Raw genomic sequence first — 18,525 nt, 5'->3', positions numbered from 1 at the left:
CCTCCCTGCCTCCTCTTCCCTTGCAAAATGAGCTATATACCTACCTGGTAAGCTTAGGAGACAATAGGTAAATGTCTGGAACAGTCTAAATGCCTTGTGACCACAGTTATGACTCTGATGGTGTGATATGAAGGGAACAGATGTAGCCTTGAATGTCAGCACCTGGCACACAGCCTGGGCATTGTTAGACACTCAGCACCCATTGCTCTCTCCTCCCTATGTGGCCTGATCCTGACCCATGGAGTGGAAAGAGGACACTCAGAGTAGAAGCAAGGCAGCCTAACCCCACCCTGTTGGCTGGGACCAAGGAGTAGGAGAATCCTGGGCCGCTGAAATGCCTGCTCAACGTGTATCTGCTTGTCAGTTGGGGGCAAGTGTATGTCCTCTCTGGGCATCTCACAGCCTTCCTCCTCCGTATAACCAGGAAGGAGGGAGTGGGGCTTCCTGAGACCATCTAAGCTGAGTGGAGCTGGCAAATCTCAGTATGACAGTGCTCAGGGCTGGGGGCAGGGGGAAGGAGATTCAGTCTTTAGGCATAAGAATCTTGGGGTGGGGGGGGTGGTGGTAAAGCTAGAGATAGGGCAAGCATCATTTAGATTCAGCCTGGGAATCTGGAGTCCCTTGTTGCCCTAACAGGAAATGTCTTTCATTTTCCCATCTGCAAAATGAAGTGAATCATCATTGGCACTACCTAGTCAGAAGGTAGGTGGACTTTGACAGAAGTGATAATGATGCCCAACATGTTCGCACTCTATCAGGAAGTACCTGAGTTGTACATGTGCGAAGGAGGCCCTACCACCAGACTCACATTTGGGGGCAGAGGTCACCTGCAGTTGTATTCTGAGGAAATCTCCTGAGGTACTAGGTTTGGGCTTGGGACCGGTTCTCCTGGATCAGCCCTCTCTTGATCTTGAACTCGGCATCTCCTAGGTGGTGGAACCTCTCTGCTGGGTGCTGGGGATACAGAGAGGAAAGTCATTTCTCTGACAGGGCAGGAAGGCTCCTGGGAGGACAGGAGTCTTCTAAGTTTATCCTGGGGCCAGTGGAGAGTCACTGACAATTCTTGAGCAGTTACAGGGTCATTTTGGCCCCCTTCGTACAGTTTAGGAAGGGGGAGTTCAGAGGTGCTGGGGTAGCCACATGATGGATAGGAGAGGCTGCATTGGGGGCAAGAACATGAGGCCACTCCACAGGCGTCTTCTGGCCTTCAACCCTATCCCACCCTCATGGTCTGCCAAGTTCTGGTCAAAGGCCCACAGGACATGATGCCAGTTATGTAGCTTGCTCAGTGCTTTATTGAACCAAGGTGCAAACAGATGAATCAACAGGGCCTTGAAGCACAGCCCTCCACACATCCTGAGATTCGGAATCCAGATGTGGCTCCATCCTTGGTTTCATTGCTTCCATGACATTTTGTCTTGAATATTTCCAAACCTTAAAATATGAAGATTTCATCCACACAAACAGACATGTATATTCTTGCCACAGGCTGGCATGCTCGCTGAAATGCTTCCATTCAGCAGTTTGCGTGTGTGAGACATTGGGCATCCGTGGCCGGCCATCCATCCATCCATCCATCCATCATCCATCCATTCATCCATCTGTCCCTCCACAACAAGACAGCAGCGAGTTCTGACAAGTCAGGCCCTGGGGTTCACAGCAGTGGGGGCTGGGCTGCCGGGGGCTGAGGATGTAGGCCTTAGCCCTCCCCCAAAGGCCCCTGAGGAGGACATCCCTTTCTGAGGCAACGGAAGCCAGGGTCAAGTGGCTAACGAATGTTTGGAGTCTCTAACCCCAAGTGGATAGAGGAACCTAAATATCAGCCTATGCATACCCTGAGATGGGCAACAGATCAGACAAACAAACATGTAGGTAACACTGAAACAGGAAAGAGTAAGAGCTTCTGTTTGTGCTAGAGGTGTTCATGTGGAAGGACAGGAGAGAGAGAGGAAGAGAAAGGGAACATGGCAGACACAACTAGGAGTGCCAACTCCCGGGCCAGGGAAGAGGTCTGCTTTGGCCCGTCCCTGCGGAGCTGTGGCATTTCTCCAGCCACATACAAACAAAGCCCCTAGGAAAGAGGGGGCTTTTCTGGACACAAGAAGACAAAGGGCTAACTCAAGGAAGTGGAAAAAAAAAAAAAGAGCAAAAAGTTTCCACTGGACACAAAATACTTCCTTTGAGCTAGACTTAATCCAATTTCACAAAGTCAACAGACTGGGCTCTTCCAGGGGCAGGGCTGTCCTGGGCTGGGCTGAGGCTGAGGTGAGGTGAGGTGGGGCAGGGTGGGGTGGGGTGAGGGTGGGATGAAGATATGGAATAAGATTAAAGTGAGACATAGGGATTAGGGCTAGGGGCGGACAGGATACCCTTGCTGTCCTGCCCCTGGATAGCACCTGGGGCCTCCAGCAGACCCTCGGGCTCCTGGGTGGCTGGCATACAGGCAGTGAGGCAAAGAAGATAGGCAGGACTGGCATTGGCCCTTCACTGGTCCTGCAGGCGGCTACAGAGCTCCCGCCGGCTCCGCTCCCCTGCCCAGCTGCGAGTCTTGAGGCGGAAGGTCTTCAGCTCATCCTTGAAGGCTTCATGGTTCATAGGCCGGTAGTCCTGGGGCTCACAAAAAGTCTAAAGCAGGATGGGAGTGCCAGTCAATACAGCGGAATGGGAACTCTGGAAGGAAACCTCCCTTCTCCCTGGGCTACCTGCTAGCTGGGCCCTTTCCCGCAGCCCGGCCCTCCCATGAAGGCTTCAGCCACCCTGACCCATGGTACCGGGTACTGTGGGAAGAACTCCTTATAGCCGCCCTTAAGGATATACATCTCAGGGTAGTAGAGGCTGGGGTAGTCATTGGCGGTTCTGTCACGTTCCCTGATGAAACGGCACCTGGGACCAGCAGGGATGTGGGAGTCAACTGGGTGTGCGGCAGGATATATCTTGGGAGACCTATTCATTGCACCCACAATTTTGTGAGCCTTGGGGAGCCACAGAAGGCTTGAATGCAGGAATGTCAGCCATAAGAATGTTTTAGATCATTTAGAACATTTTTGTGTCCAGAAGAGGTTGGGGAGATGAGGAGGTAGATCAAAGGAGTTGTTTCTAGAAGGCAATTCACAATCTTTGTTAGATATAACAGACCTGGACAGATAAAGAAGAAGCATAAAGGAGAGAAGTGGATACAATTTGAGAGATCTGGACAAGACTTAGTGAGCATGAGAGGTGGGGAGCAGAAAGGTCAGTCAAACCCTGGAAGGGCCAGCATCACCAAGGACTGGGACTGGGTCCTTGGGTATTAAGAACACTGCTGGAGACTTAGAACCAGATTTTGGGTGGTGACAATGGATAAAGGTGGACATAAGGCCTGATGAGAAGGATGGGGAGAGGGAGGTGGGAAGAGTGTGCCATGCACAGGAAGGTAGGGTGAGTTCTGTTGCAAGGTGCCAGGAGACTAGGCCCAGGTCTAGGAGGGGCTGAAGCATGGCTTAGGCCTCTTGGGTATCAGATGGCTCCAGCACCCAAAAGCCGGCGGGGAAGGTCAGGAGCAGATACTAGCTAGCTGACTCACATGCGGGGACCACGCTCAGATGAGAATTCACAGTGGAAAATGAGGATGATTCTCTTGTCCAGATTACAGGGTGTGATGGGGCTCTGTAGCAGGAAGGTCTCAGCGTCCCTTTCCAGGGGCAGGTTCACGGCAGTCTGCCAGAGGAGTTAGAGGTCAGACCACAGCCCTGGGGCTGAGTGGCAGGTCCCTCCTTTGCAATCCCCAACTTTCAAACAGGTGATTCCCACCTCTTACTAGACAGGATCTTTCCCCTATGAGAGGGTGCAGCCGCCCTCCACTGATTCACCCTCCCCACAGAAGAAGGATAGAACAGGTGGATCTTCAGGGCCTGTTCCCATCAGCCCACCTCACCTTGATGTGCCCGCCTTCATACTCGTAGGGGTACCTGCAGTCCACAATCACAAACCTCTCCACGATGTTGCTGAACTTGCCTGCCAGCAGGGCTGCCATCTGTGGGCCACAGAGGTGGGTCCTGGCAAGTCAGGCTGGCAGGAAGGGGCTGACCTCAACCCTACCACCAATTTGGCCTATGCAGCCCATCCCCCCAAGGAAGGTTAACAGGCAAACAGCCACCCTAGTTGTGCCTGGAGAATGGCTCATCCCTGTGTACCGTTTCTGGTGAGATGTACTTGAGATCTTGGTGCTTTCCATCCACAGTCTGCAGAAGGAAGGCCTGAAGGGAAGGAGAGAGAGAGATTGAGAAAGGGAGATGGGAGAAAGAGACAGGAGGAAAAAGGTGAAATTGGCAAGACTAGTAGCCCAGAGGGCCACACCTGCTTTGACCTTCAAATTCAGCTCTGGTTCCCATAGCAACCAAGAGGCACTTCTCGGTCTGATATCCAGGGAACAACCCCCTTCCCCCAGGGGAAATGAAGAAGGGAACATAAGAGATGAACTTCTTGCCCCACGATGAGGCGGCCCCACAACAAGGCCAGGAGGCTAAAAGCTAAATGTGTTTCAACCTTGGAAACTGTTTCCATACTAACAGCTGATGCCCCAGACAGATTTGGGGTAGAATCAGGAAACAAGGAGAGCCAGAGAGAGGAGTCTAGGTGAGAATAAAGGACAAAGCCTGGGATGTGGGTGGGGAGGGGGAGATACCAAAGCAGCTGCTGAGCTCAGGGGTCACACAGCGGTCGAGCCTCCTGAGCGTCCCCTCACCGCTAGTACCTTGGAGTAATCCCCAATCAGTTCTCGGTGGTCACTGTCCAGGATGGTCTCAATCTCATCATGACACAAGGACTTGGAGCGGAGCACACGGGCTTTCTGCAGGGTAGATGGTGGCCAGGGTCAGGGGTGAGGCTGCCCCTCAGTGCCCCCGTTTGGCTGGTACCTCTTTCCCTGCACCTGTCCTCTGTCACAGATCCAGCCAAGAAGAGCTTGCAGGGTAGACTTGGACAGTGGCTGCCCCACCCCACCCCAGGAGGGCACCCACAGGTTCTTCAGCCTCCCGTGGCTCCTCTGGAAGAGTCCCACTCCTCCTCCGCTTGTTCTGTATGGGCAGGTCCCGGTCATGGGGCCGCTCCAGCCTCTTGAGGATGGGTCGGATCACGCTGCAGGGCATGGATGGAGAACGGAAGAGCCGCTGGCACTTGCTGTACATGATGAGGTCCTGGCAGGAGTGGCAGGTCGGGGTCAGAGTGCCCAGCCCCTGCCCTCTACCAACCCCATCTCCTCCAATTTCTGAGGGTGGTGGGCCTCCCAGAGACCCACCTGCTCTTCCTCCTTTTCTGAGGTCTTGACCAGTGGGGCGCTAATGAGGCTCTCCATGCCCGGGGGTACCGCATTATCATCCTGAGGCCAAATCAGCAAGTATAGGGTCACACCCTCAGGCAAAGGCAACCCTTTAGGCCCCAAGTCCTCCAGCAAGGCCCTCCTTGGCTCTGCCAGCCCATCGATGCAGGGTGGTCCCCAGGACCAGGAAACCCCCCACTTTGCTTGAGAAGCGCAGCCACATGGAAGGGTCGGACCTGTCACTGCCCTGCAGCACCCTCCCTCACTGCAGCACCAGCCACCTGCTGGTCTCTGGTAGGCCAGAGGTCACACTGTGACCATCAGCTCCGATTCCTCTTCTGAAATTGGAATGATGTCATAGTCTCACAGGCCTTGGGAGGTGGATGGCCTGGTGGGGCAAGACTGGTTACCTTTAGGTCACTCTCCAGAATGTCCACAAATCCATCATCTTCTTCGGAGGCTCCCCGGGGGGCAATCAAGGAGAAGTGGCATCGAGCCGGAGGACTCAGCTCCTCTACTTCCATCTTCCGCTCAGGGGTGAGACACTGTGCAGGGTGGTGGTGGGGGACAGACACAGGCTGCTCAGGGGTGGGGACTTAAGGCAGCCCCCACCCCCACCCTACTGAGAAAAAGGTTCCCCACTGCCTAAGGGTTCAGAATCCCCCTCCCCCTCTCCCCAGGCTGCCTTCAAGGGCACCCACCCTACATGCAAGCCCGCCCTGCACGGTTCAGCTCTCCTGATGTACCATCAGGTCAGGGGCTGAGTTTGGTCTCTGGGCAAAGGCTTCTCTGCGGTCTGCCCACTCTGCTGAAGCATGGGCATGGCTGGGATGTGGGGGTTTCCATGGCATCTTGAAGACAAACCCATCCTGTGGGCAACATGGGTGGGTGTCATCAAATGCCAGAGAACCATCCCAGCACACCCCCTTCCTTCTCTCCCTGAAGTGCTCCCACACTCCAGCCTTCTGGAAGCGCACATTCTCTTTGTCCTCCCCAGAGCTCTGGGCAGCTCGGCCACACGCCTCACTCTTCCTCCAGCTGCCAGGTGCTTGGGAGTTGGTGATGTTCCGTAGCACAGGGCTGTGGCCCAGAAGCCTCACCTAGAGAGCCAGGTAGGGCAGCAGATACTGAAGGCTGCATTCCTCTGGCACCAGCCCTGGCCCTACCTTCTCCAGTCCACCTCCAAAACCCCATCTCCCACAGCCAGACCAGGGACACCAGACCCGTTCAAGTCTATCCTCTGGGGAGGTGACCCCGGATCCCTCCTGTTCCTCCTCAAGCCTGGCCAGTGCCTGAGCCTCCAGTGTCAGGCCTCAGAGGACACTCACCGGCAAGGACTGGAAGCGTCGAATGGCAAACTGCTTGCTGCAGGAGGAAACAGGACATGTCAGGGCTGGAGAGTAGGGGGCAGTGAAGGAGAACACACAGAATGCCCCTCCACCACAGAGCTCTGTGCATCACTTTGGGAGGGAATGGAGGAGCACCCTCCCCATGCCTACTCCATCCAACAGTGGGCATGGGAAGAGCCTGTGGTAGGCAGACCACCAGAGCCTGCATGAGGAAGGCTGGGGTACTTACTTTCGGATGACCCGGCTGGCTGCTTGGATGGCCTGCTCAAACCTAGGAGAGAGAAAAGTCCCATGCAGCCCGCCTCCCACTACAGCCCAGTGCCCACCCCCAGCATCAGGCCCCAGGGTCCACAAGGCCTGGGGGCCAGGGCTCAGGCCAGTAGAAAGCAGAGGGAAGAATGATGACTCTCCAGGGTCCAGGTACTGGGGAGGGGGAGAAGCAGCTTGGGATTTTGAAGGCTGCCCTGAATGGAAGAGGACCCAGAGAATGGAGCAACAGAGACAGCTGGGGCAGGTCACAGGGTGGCTAAGGCGCTACCAAGGCAACGGTCTCGCCAGCCTGCCCACAGGCCTTCCACCTGTATGCAAATCATCTCGGCGGGGCCATATGGCCGCCAGGAAAGGCATCCATCCATCCCGTGATGACAGACCGTGGCGGACAATGTGGGTATCTCCAGGGCCTGGATGCCAGCAGGACTGGGCTTTCCTCCCCTTGCATGGGGCTATCCTGACCCCAGGACAGGGGCCTGGGTTAGTGTGCCATGCCAGACCCCCTAGCGACAAATGTTCAGGGTCACATCCTCTCCTCCCTCCTCTGGAATTCTGCAGGACCAGCCTCTGTCCCACCCCCTTCTCCTGCCTTAGAAGAGGCCAGCAGGCAAAGAATTCCAACAGATGTTCCTTTTGAGGCTGGGGCACAAGCTTCTGTAGATAAGCCCCACCCCTTAGCTATGTTACCAGAGACCACCTGCCACGCAGGGCTTTTGTGTGTCTATGGGAGTGCAGGCGCGTGCGTGCGCATACACACACACACACACACACACACACACACACGCTTCTTTCTGAGAAACTGTAACTGTCAAAGCAGGTGTAGAGGTTGGGGTCCCGCTGAGGGCTCATGTCATGGAGACGACTCCCAGGGGTGGGGAGTGGTTGTGCCCAGACAACCTGGCATCAGGAATGATGAATTTTATTGGCTTGGTTTCCAATCTGCACCTGGGCCTCGTGAGTTAAGCAGGAACAGTTCTGTGTTGCCACCAAAACCCAACCTGCAGTTCCCCTGCTCACCCCCTCCCCACCCCCACTGAGTTCTCTCCCTGTTTCCTGTTTGTGAACAAACCCTGTGGCCCAGCCCAGTCTAATCAAAGGCAGTGGGAGGAAAGACAGCCACTACCCTAACCTCAAAGCCATAGTCCCTGAGCCCAGTTTGGGGATGCCCAGCTGTCCCCACTATTGCCTGGCAGCTGCTCTTCCTGCTGGGGCTCTAACAGCTGGATGGGAACAGCTGTACTCTGGGAGATACTACTCACGCCCCACAACCAAGGGGTAAGGATCTGTCCTGAGCAGAAGGCCCTCTCCATTCTCTCTCACAAAGGGCCTGGTCCAGGGGTTGGCCAGAAGGGTTAAATGTCACTGAAGGCAGAGGTTGCTGAGAGGACAGCCAAGGGCTGAACCAACCTGCAGCAACTGTTTTGTTTGGACTACAGTGAATTAAAAGTTTTGAATTGGTTGGAGCATAACTTAAAATAGTGATATTTCACAGAAAAAAAACAAAACATGTGTAAAGGCAAAAGAAAAACAGGACACACACACACACACAAAAACAAACAAACAAAAACAAAACAAAACAAAAAAAACAGGACACACACCAGGCCTATATCCCATAGGCCAAGAGCTGGCTGAAGTATCCACTGCTCCCAGTAGCGACTGTCCCCACCACCTGGCCCTGAGCCCACACTCAGCTGCTCCTTTGGGACCAAGCCCTTCTCTGAGACCGGAAGCAGAATCTCAGGATTTGGGAGATCAACGAGTCCCCACCCCCCCACACACACACACCACCACACAGATTAGAAGGGTCTGTCCACTCTCCCAGACTTCCCCAGTGGGTTTATGCTGGAACCAAGATTCCCAAAGGCAGGGGCCAACTCCTTGGTAGTGGAGATCTCTTTTCTCTACTCACGTCTGCTCTGCCATCTGGGGATCCATGGGGCTGGGGGAATCCATACAGAGACCTGGGGGGACAGAGCACTTTGGTCTAAAAGTGGTGGCATCTTCTGCACATATTCCCCCCACCATGTCCCAACTCTATTCAGAAAAGGGAGAAACCAGTTTCTATTTTAGATCTTGACACACTTAAAAATAGTGAAACAGAAACCCACCCATGAACCCCAAGGCTGACACACTGCCCCCAAAATCGTGCAAGGCTCCACTCCCTGTTTACTAGGGAAACTCCTTGGTATAGGTTTTAAACCAAAACTTTGCTAAGCATTTTACTTGAACTGGTTTAAAGCAATATGTTTTAGAAGAGATAACAGCTTTTTTAAAGGAAAAGGTTACAGCTGAAGGCAAGTGAACGCTATAAAATGACCAACTTTCAGCCCTAATGCCTCCCAGGTGGGGCTGTGGTTCAGGGACTTTGGCGCCTGGTTTTAAATAGGTAAGATCTCATCTCCCCCAGAGGGCCCCACCCTACCGCCCGCTCAGCCAGTCTGGGCTGGGTGTGGTGAGCCCCAACAGGGGTGAGCAGGTGGAGGCTCCTGCGCCCACCAGGTTGTAGGGGAAATGTTAGTCTGATCAGCAAGAAGTGGAGAGACTCAGACAGCCCCCCTAAGTCCCCTGGCACCCCTGAGCCTCACCTGCATCAGAAGATTCAGAAGACTCAGACGACAGGGAGGATTCAGATGCCCGCCTCCGGGACAGGGATAGGCTTGTGAGCAGGCTGCCTACCTGCCGCTTTGGGGTCTCACTGAGAAGGCAACAGGGACCCAGGGAAGGAGGAAGGTAAACTGGGGCTTGAGGGCTGGCTGGCCTATGTGCCCACCACCCACCCACCTCTGAAGGGCCCACCATTGCCCCAGGGAGGCAATGGCCCTGAGGGTCTTGCCCTCTTTTCAGGCCTTCTGCAGAGGCCTAAGTAGCTTTTCTTTGTTAAGAAAGGTCCTCTTGGGTTCCTCAGGAGGTGAGCCCGGGGCAAGAGCAAGTAGGTAGATTGAGGGCCATTCTGGGGGATGGCAGCAGAGTTGCCCCTTCCCGGAACCCATCAGACCCCTACTCATCCACAAGCCTTTCTGGAGCAAGGGCAAGACTTAGCTCTCCACTGCTGCTGAGGGCAACCCAGCCTGGACACTGCAGGTTGCTCAGGAAGCAGGATCAGTGTTTAACCCTTAACCTCCGGAAAGAACTGGGGGTGGAGGGAGCAGGGGCACAGACAGGAGGACATAAGAGAACCAGGCTCCTCTGCCACCCTCAACTTCCCACTCCAGGCTCAGGATCCACTACCTGGGGCAAAATAGTGGTGGTTAGGGCAGAGATTAGAGAGACAGCATGGTGGAGGCACATGAGGGTGTGTTGGGGGGTGGTAGGTGGGACGGGTGTCTCCAGAGGCTTGTGCTGCCAGGAGCAAGCCACCTGGAGGGTGTGAGCAGCACAGACCCGGCCTCATCGCCCTAGTCCCAGATCCCTGAACCAGTCACTCCCCAGGACACCTCCCCACTCCGCTTCTCAGATCCGGCTCCCACGCGGGGGTCCACGGGAGGCCGGGGACCAACACCCTAGTGCCGGCCTCTCACCCCACACCCAGCGTCGGTGGGGCGCCCTACCTGCCGAGCCCGGCGAGGTTGTGCATGGTCTGGGTGAGGGTGGTGACCGGCGAGGAAGCGGCCGCGCGCTCCGGGGACCCCACGAGGCCGTGAGCTCCCGTCTGGAGGCCCAGGAGGTGGCGGGGACGCTCGGCTCCACGGCCCAGGCAGACCGGACTGAGAGCCGGAGCGGGCGCGGGCTCCGGCTGGGGCAGCTCCATCGCGGCGGGGCCCGCAGGAGGCAGGCGGGAGGGCCGGGCGCGGGGCGACGCGGGGCACAGCTGCCCGGGACGAGGTGGGGAGCAGGCCCGGGGGTGGGGGGGAGGAAGAGCCACGGGGCCGGAGCGAGGGAGGAGGGAGGAGAGGGAAGCGGGGAGGGTGGGGCGGGGTGGAGGGACGCGGGGACCGACCGCCAGTCCGGGAAGCCTCTCGGCAGCAGCTGCCACCTCCACCTCCTTATATATTCGAAAAATAACAGCGGCCGCGCCGCCGGACGCCGCCAATGGGGGCGCGGGGTAGGGGGGCGGGGCCGAGGGCGGGGCCCGGGGGTGAAAGGCGCGGAGGCTGACCAGCCGGCCCAGCCCAGTTCCCGGCTTCGGCTGGGGCTAAGGGATTGGGGAACCTCTGAAGCCTCCACGCACCGTGGAGGATCCTGGCTTCCCAAATTCTGCCTCTCGGGATGTGGTCTGGAGGTACCCTCGGTGGAGAAAGTCCCTGAGGAAGCCACACCTGCTGGGGTGGCCTCAGAGGGCCCCCCCCCCCCCCCCCCCCCGAGATTTAACATCACCTACAATCTCACCGGTAGGCACCGTGAGAGGCTCCCCTCCGCGGCTTCACCGTGCGGTCTGTGTTCGCCACTCCACTTTATCATCCACTCGGATGTTGAGGCGTGAAGAAGTTCATTAACTCGTTCAAGGTCACCCAAGGCAAGTGATAGAGCAAAGATTCACCCCCGGCGCTCCTGCAGCCTCCCGGCCCTAGCGGCTGGCAGCGCGCTGCGTCCGTGAAGCGTCAGTGCCCAGCGGGGCCTCCCCACACCCGGCACTGGAGGTAGAGCCGAGGTGGGGACCTACGTGTAACTCATGGGGCCCCGGGGTACAGATGACCCCAGGGGGTCTTGTTTTCTCCAGCAGTCTCAGTGGAGGCTGTAATGACTAGGTTTTGGCGACGGGGGCCAAAGAAGGTGTTCCAACCTCAGAACCAAGTTATGGAAATAATCTCATGCCCACTGACGGTTTGGCTAATGTGATGTCGAGGGCATCACATTGTTTAATTGGTGTTTCTTTGATGACCAATGAAACGGAATCTGTCACTAGTTTAAAATGAGCATCTTATAACTGATGACTTTTCAGCAATCCTGCTTTCCTGGAATGAGCCCTGGAAGGCTACAGTAAAAAGTGAATTAGCAGTAAGTGCTTCTGCATCTCATCTCCCCAGCAAGGAGATGGCCTCTGGCTGGGTGGAACACAGCTCAGGAAAGCAGGAACTGAGGCTTTGCTTCCCTTCTCTGCAGCCGCATCCCTCTGGTTCCACGGGCAGTGGGTGGGAGTGGCAGAAGGGAAGGCCTGGCCTGTGTGGGGCTGAGTGAGCTAGGGGACTTGTGGAAGAAGGGGATACAAAGACCCCAGTCCTATGTAAGAGGGGTAGGATGGTGCAGATCATGACTTTTCCTTCACCCAACATTTTGCTCAGCTTCTGTGATGTGTCAGGTGCTATGCTTCATGCTGGACAGGGCTGAGGTTTCAGGTCCATCCACCCTGGATCAAGGATCCAGTTCCCAGCCTCTAGCCACTACTCACAACCCAGGATGCAACTGTCCTGAGAGGTCAGAGGGAGGAGGAGACACTCTGTGGGCCTCCCACCTCAAACACCAGAAATAAAACCAAGGGGTTACATTTTCAAAATCAACCCAACAGGTATCCCCTTCCAACACACACACACACACACACACACACACTTCTACAGGGTGTGGGGAAGGTGTGTGTGTGGCCAACAAAAAGTGGGGGAGTATTTTACCCTTGAATCCTTTGAAATCCTACACTCAGAGGTCACCTCTGGGCCAGTGAGGAAAGGCCAAGACCACAGAAGGGTCATTTCAGAGCATCCTACACGTCAGCTCTTTGTGTCTTCCCCAATCACCAATTAGATCACAGATTATGTGCTCAATTTAAAAAAAAAAGGTAGTCAATAAAAATAAGCTAAAATAAATATTTGCAATTCTATCATAGGAGGAATGACTCCTCCCATCCAACCAAGTCCTGAGTACAATGACAGTTCTTGGCTGCAGAAACCTCCACGTCCCATGAAAAGAATACCCTGGCTCTGGATTGAACACATCAAGCTCTGGGCTTACTTAAGGAGGTCTAGTGTGACCCCAGTACCTTGGCAGAAAAGAAGAAAAAATTATCACGTTTGCAGAATCCTTCTGCTTCTCCAAGCCTGTTCCCACACAGCATCTTTTTTGCAGTATTCACTTTTCCAGTGCCTTTTCTCGTGGCTTCTAACACGATAAATGTTTTTTTTTAATTGGCACATGGTACCAAAAATTCAAACAAGGGACAAAATTCAAATGGTACAAAACAGCAGTGAAAAGTCAGTCTTCCACCCTACTAAAAACTTTCAGCACCCCTGCCTAGAGGTAGCCACCAATATGAGTTTGTTGTATATTCTGGAGATAGTCTGTGACAGTTGTAGGCAATCGAAACATAATGGGGAGGCACAGATATGAGCCACATTCAGAACTTAAAATTTCCAAGTAGCCACACCAAAAAATATTAAAAGAAGGACGCTTGGGTGGCTCAGGGTTTGAGTGTCTGCCTTTGGCTAAGGTGGTGATCCCAGGATCCTGAGATCAAGTCCGGCATCGAGGAGCCCGCTTCTCCCTCTGCCTATGTCTCTGTGTCTCTCATGAATAAATAAATAAAATCTTTTTTAAAAAATAAAAATAAAGAATAAAAAATATAAGAGACAGCTGAAATTTTAATATTTTATTTAACCTAATATATTCAAAATATTATCATTTCAACACATTATCAATATAAGAGTTATTAATTAGATAGTTTAGGTACCTGGGGATCCCTGGGTGGCGCAGCGGTTTGGCACCTGCCTTTGGCCCAGGGCGCGATCCTGGAGACCCGGGATCAAATCCCACGTCAGGCTCCCGGTGCATGGAGCCTGCTTCTCCCTCTGCCTGTGTCTCTGCCTCTCTCTCTCTCTCTGTGTGACTATCACAAATAAATAAAAAATTTAAAAAAATTAAAAGATAGTTTAGGTACCTTTTTTTTTATACCAAGTCTCAAAGTCCAATGTGCATTTGACACTTACAGCACATCTCAGCTTAGACTTGCCACATTTTACATGCTCGATAGCCACATGGGACTCATGGCTACTGGAATGCACAGTGCAGGTATGTATAAGCATATGTATTTCCATATTTTTTTAATGTATTTCCATATTTTTACAAATATAGCAAACAGTATGTGAAACATTGTTTTACGCCTTGCTTTCTTCATTTTACTTGAAGATGGATCCATATTAATTAGTACCATAATGCCATATATTTAATTCCCTAATGCTGAACATTAGGTTATTAGCTTTCACACTGATGGAGCAGGTACACACAGAATTAATTCATAAAAGGGAACTATTAGGGGGTGCCTGGGTAGCCCAGTTGGTTAAGCATATGACTCTTGATCTCAGCTCAGGTCTCGATCTTAGGGTTGTGAGTTCGAGACCCACACTGGGCTCTAGGCCCAGCATGATGCCTACTTAAAAAGAAAAAGAAAAGGGAACTATTGGAAGGTATGGCTTTATTTATTGAAATCTCCTTTTCCCTTTCCTGAACTTCATTTCCTCAAGCTAACTGAGCTGATAAAGAACAGAGACCAAGTCATCTGCCTCTCCTTCCATCTCCTAGCACCTCATATGGGCCCAAGTCCAAGGTTGGCCTCTGACCCAATATAACACTTCTAGGGATTTCTCTTAAAGAGATGATAAAAGTACACACAGATATATGGTCATTGAACCACCATTAATAGCAATGAGATACAGAGAGCTAGCTGGGTGTATTTACAGGGGTGTAGCTAATGAAATGACTCCTCTATACTGCGTAATACCTGCAAATTTTAAAGAGAACAGGCATGGGGGTGAGTAGGGATGCTTGGCACTTGGCAGGGGCCCAATCAGTAATTGTTAATATTTGAATGATTACATATTGGGCTTTCAGAAAATAGTCTTTTGAAGAAAGGGTTCCTAGAGCAAAAGAAGTTTGAAACTCACTGATGGAAATAATTACTGACATGAAAAGATGTTCACAATATGGGCTACAAAATATCATGCCAAGTGTAGTCCCATTAAAAACAATATGCATGATAAAGTATCCCACAAGGATAGTCTCTGAGTAGTGGAATTAAATGTTTCTACCCTCAAAATTTTCAGTATTTTCAAATATTTTCAAAAGAACAGGTATAATTTTTAAGTTAATTAAAAGACTGTGATCTCAATCTGGCAGCTCCTCAAACAATTAAACATAGAGTTACCATATGACCCAGCAATTCCACTCCTAGGTATATACCCAAGAAAAATGAAAACATATGTCTGCACAAAAACTTGTAAACAAGTGTTTATAGCAGCATTATTCATAACTATCAAAACACGGAAATAATCCAAATGTCCATCAAATAACAAATAGATAAAAATGTCATATATCAGGGCACCTGGGTGGCTTACCCAGTTAAGCATCTGCCTTCAGCTCAGGTCAGGATCCCAGAGTCCTGGGATTGAGCCCCATGTCAGGGTCTCTGCTTGCCTGCCACCCCCCAGCCCCCCCGCTTGTGTGCTCCCTGTCAAATAAAGAAATAAAACATTTTTTAAGTGTCATACATCTATGCAATAGAATATTATTCAGCTGTAAGAAAAGAATAAAGTACCAATTGAGGCTTCATCATGGATGAATGCTGAAAACATGATGCTAAGTGAAAAAAGCCAGTCATAAAAGACACATATTACATGATTTCATTCATATGAAGTGTCCAGAACAGGGAAACTTACAGATGGAAAGTAGATCAGTGGTTGCTTAGGGCTGGGGAAGGGGCAGGGAGTGGATAGGGAGATAGTAGCTAAAGGCTATGGGATTTCTTTCTAAGGTGATAAAAATGTTCTAAAATTGTGATGATAGTTCCATGTGTCAATTAATTGTATATGCTAAATGGGTGAATTGTATGATATGTGAAATATATCTCAATAAAGCTGTTAAAAATGAAAGCATGAAGAGAATTATGGAGGACTGGGGGAGAGATAAGGTATTTCTCTTGGGACTTTTGGCTCTAGGAACTCTGGAGATGTCCTCAAATGGCTGGGCAACCTCTTTCCTTCTAACTGTATCCACCTCCATCAACAGGCCCACATTGTCTTCAATTTCTAGGCCCATTCTTGGTGCCATACAGAGGATACTGGTATGACCATTTCCAGGACCAAAAAAAAAAAAAAAAAAGCCACACACATGTGCTGATTACACAGCCATTTCTAGACATCTCATCTACCCACTGCCTGTAGCTGGGCATAGGGTCCATTTCCACTCCCTCTAAACTGAGCAATAATCCCCATGCCAATCCATCTGGAACCCTGGGATCTCCCCCCCCCCCCACTTCCCTCTGTAATCCCTATCTTTCCAATTCCCCACCTTAAACAAGTCCAAAGTCCACCTTCTCTTCTTTTGGTCCAAGCTGTCCAAAGTTGCCCACCAGGCCTAATACCCATTCCACTTATCTAATCATTATTTTTCATGCCTCTTAGAAAGCTTTCCAGACTCCTTTTCATTTTATTTTATTTTTAAGATCTTATTTATTTATTCATGATAGAGAGAGAGAGAGAGAAAGAGGCAGAGACACAGGCAGAGAGAGAAGCAGGGTCCGTGCCGGGAGCCCAACGCAGGACTCCATCCCGGGACCCCGGGATCACACCCCGGGCCAAAGGCGGTGCTAAACCGCTGAGCCACCCAGGGATCTCCTCCTTTTCATTTCATACTCACTTATTGAAAAAAAACAAAAACAAAAAACGTGGGAAATTCAGCAAAGTAGGAAAAGTAAGCCTACCCACACTGCATTCACCCAAGCACACATTGATTGTAAGCCAGGATAGGTGAAGAGGCAGGAGGGACATATGGATGAAATCACCAAAATGTTGACATAGTTTCCTGAAAATGTATAGCAGGGAGTCTCAGACAGGTAGCCCTACACTCACCTTTGCATACGGACCATCACCTATTATGGACCAAGAACTGATTTGGCTCCTGTAGGGAAAAGTCTCCCACATTTTCTCCTAGATCTGGTGATTAGAAGAACATTTTTTATGTCTCAGGAGTGGGAAAGGCCTAACTAAGTAAGACACAAAACCCTGAAGCAATAAAGGAAAAATTTGACAGACCTGCTTACCTAAAGGTTTACAAACTTTCCATATCTAAGATTTCCCTAGGCTAAATTAAAGGACAGCTGGCAGACTGGAAGAACATATTTGCAACATACTTAACAAAGATTTTGTGTTCAGAGCCTATGAAGAGCTCCTAAAAGTCCCCAGAAAGGCAAATATAAGAGAAAAATCAGCAAAGAGTATGAAAAAAATCACAGGATTCAAATGGCCAAAACACATATGAAAAGAAAAATACACACGAACACAGCAGTGAGTAAACTTTCTTCACCTGGCCTACGGAAACACCACACTGGCTTGATGTTGCTCTTATCTCTTCAGCTGTTTTTCATGAATTTCTTGTTAGTCGTTTCTTGAACCCTTAACCTTGGGGAGCCCAGAGCACTGTCCCTGGTCCTCTTTTCTTCTTTGTGCACGCCCCCTCACTTGAAGCCTTAATCAGCCCCAGGTCCCCAGCCCATGCCCCTGGGTCACAGGCTTCCTCTCCGACTACACCTCAGGCTACCCTAAGAGATTTTTTTTTTAAATTTTTATTTATTTATGACAGTCACAGAGAGAGAGAGAGAGGCAGAGACACAGGGAGAGGGAGAAGCAGGCTCCATGCACCAGGAGCCCGACGTGGGACTCGATCCCAGGTCTCCAGGATCGCGCCCTGGGCCAAAGGCAGGAGCCAAACCGCTGCGCCACCCAGGGATCCCCTAAGAGATTTTTTAAAACACTGCAATGCATTCATTGTTTTAAGAATATCTCATTTTTATGTGTTCAGGACAGGAGAAGGTTTCAGGGATTCATATACATATATTATTTCTGTAGGTGAAAATACAAACATTTATGTCTGTATGTACGGAAAAGCCCAGAAAGTGACACACAGAGATGTTACTGGGGTTTACCTATGGATTATGGGACTACTATCAAATAGATTAAAATTGTAATGTTGCTTATAAAAATAATCTAAATGTATAACAATAGGCTGTACATAGATTGGTGTTCACCCATAATTGGAACAATATACAACCATTAAAAAGTATGTTGGCAATATTTTATCGACGTGGCAAAATTCTCATCATTCGATGCCAGGTAAAACAGCAGGAGATGCCAGATACACAGTCTATACATCTGATACCAGGTTTATCCAATAAATTTTTAAAAAGAAAACTGCATGAGCCTAGAGAAAAGACTGGAAGGAAACGTATCAAAATGTTACCTGTGCGCATCTCTCCAGGTGTTGAGGTGAAAGGTGATTTTTAGTTTCCCGTATTTTTCAGTTTCCTCAAAAGGCGTGAACTATTTTTGCTGTGACAAAACAAACAAACAAAAAACCCCCACAAAACACAGTTGTTATTCTTTATGCGCAGCAGATCGCTGCCCACTGGGTGCAGAGGCCTGTCCGATGCCCCTGCCCGCAGGTCGCCGGCCGCTCGAGCGCCGGCGGGTCCAGCAGGCCGCAGCGCCCCCCCGCGGTCGGCCCGGGGCAGCGTTGGGGGGGGGTGGGCGCGGAGGGCGGGGAGGCGGCGCCGGGCGTCCCCGCGCTTCCCGCGAGATCCCGCTCCGCCCGCTCCGCCCCGCTCGCCGCGCTCCCCGCTCCCCGCGCCGCGGCACTTCCTGCCTTCCGCGCCCGCGCCGCCCGCCCTCGCCCGCGCCCGCCGCCTGCCGCCCGCCG

At 51.7% G+C, this 18,525-nt stretch overlaps 1 protein-coding gene across 2 annotated transcripts; it reads right to left on the bottom strand.

Annotated features, from left to right (window-relative positions):
* Positions 1-1,277: 1,277 nt before the first annotated feature.
* On the bottom strand, positions 1,278-13,268 carry CDC25B (cell division cycle 25B). Of its 2 annotated transcripts, XM_041733356.1 has the most exons (16): positions 10,464-13,263; positions 9,501-9,610; positions 8,825-8,876; positions 6,875-6,916; positions 6,625-6,661; positions 6,274-6,396; positions 6,043-6,165; positions 5,707-5,841; positions 5,276-5,356; positions 4,998-5,174; positions 4,733-4,828; positions 4,173-4,235; positions 3,914-4,012; positions 3,563-3,696; positions 2,772-2,883; positions 1,278-2,625 (listed from the first exon to the last, which is right to left on the bottom strand). In XM_041733356.1, exons 1-16 carry the CDS (start codon positions 10,661-10,663, stop codon positions 2,485-2,487), a joined length of 1,725 nt encoding a protein of 574 aa, XP_041589290.1. In that variant the 5' UTR covers positions 10,664-13,263; the 3' UTR covers positions 1,278-2,484. The 2 variants fall into 2 exon arrangements, with proteins under 2 accessions (XP_041589290.1, XP_041589289.1); XM_041733355.1 differs by having other exon boundaries at positions 6,043-6,396; positions 10,464-13,268.
* Between the last annotated feature and the right edge of the window lie 5,257 nt (positions 13,269-18,525).

Source organism: Vulpes lagopus, chromosome 18 (genome assembly GCF_018345385.1).
Source record: "Vulpes lagopus strain Blue_001 chromosome 18, ASM1834538v1, whole genome shotgun sequence".
NCBI lineage: Eukaryota > Metazoa > Chordata > Mammalia > Carnivora > Canidae > Vulpes > Vulpes lagopus.
Note: the sequence above shows the minus strand (reverse complement) of the source record. Positions and strands in the feature narration are given on the sequence as shown.

Coding starts and splice junctions, on each gene's coding strand:
- CDC25B (XM_041733355.1), bottom strand. CDS start 10,663: ATGGAGCTGCCCCAGCCGGAGCCCGCGCCCGCTCCGGCTCTCAGTCCG. Junction 8,877..9,500: donor TTCTGAATCTTCTGATGCAG/GTGAGGCTCAGG, acceptor CTGTCCCCCCAG/GTCTCTGTATGGATTCCCCC. Junction 5,842..6,042: donor ACTCAGCCCCTGACCTGATG/GTACATCAGGAG, acceptor CACCCTGCACAG/TGTCTCACCCCTGAGCGGAA.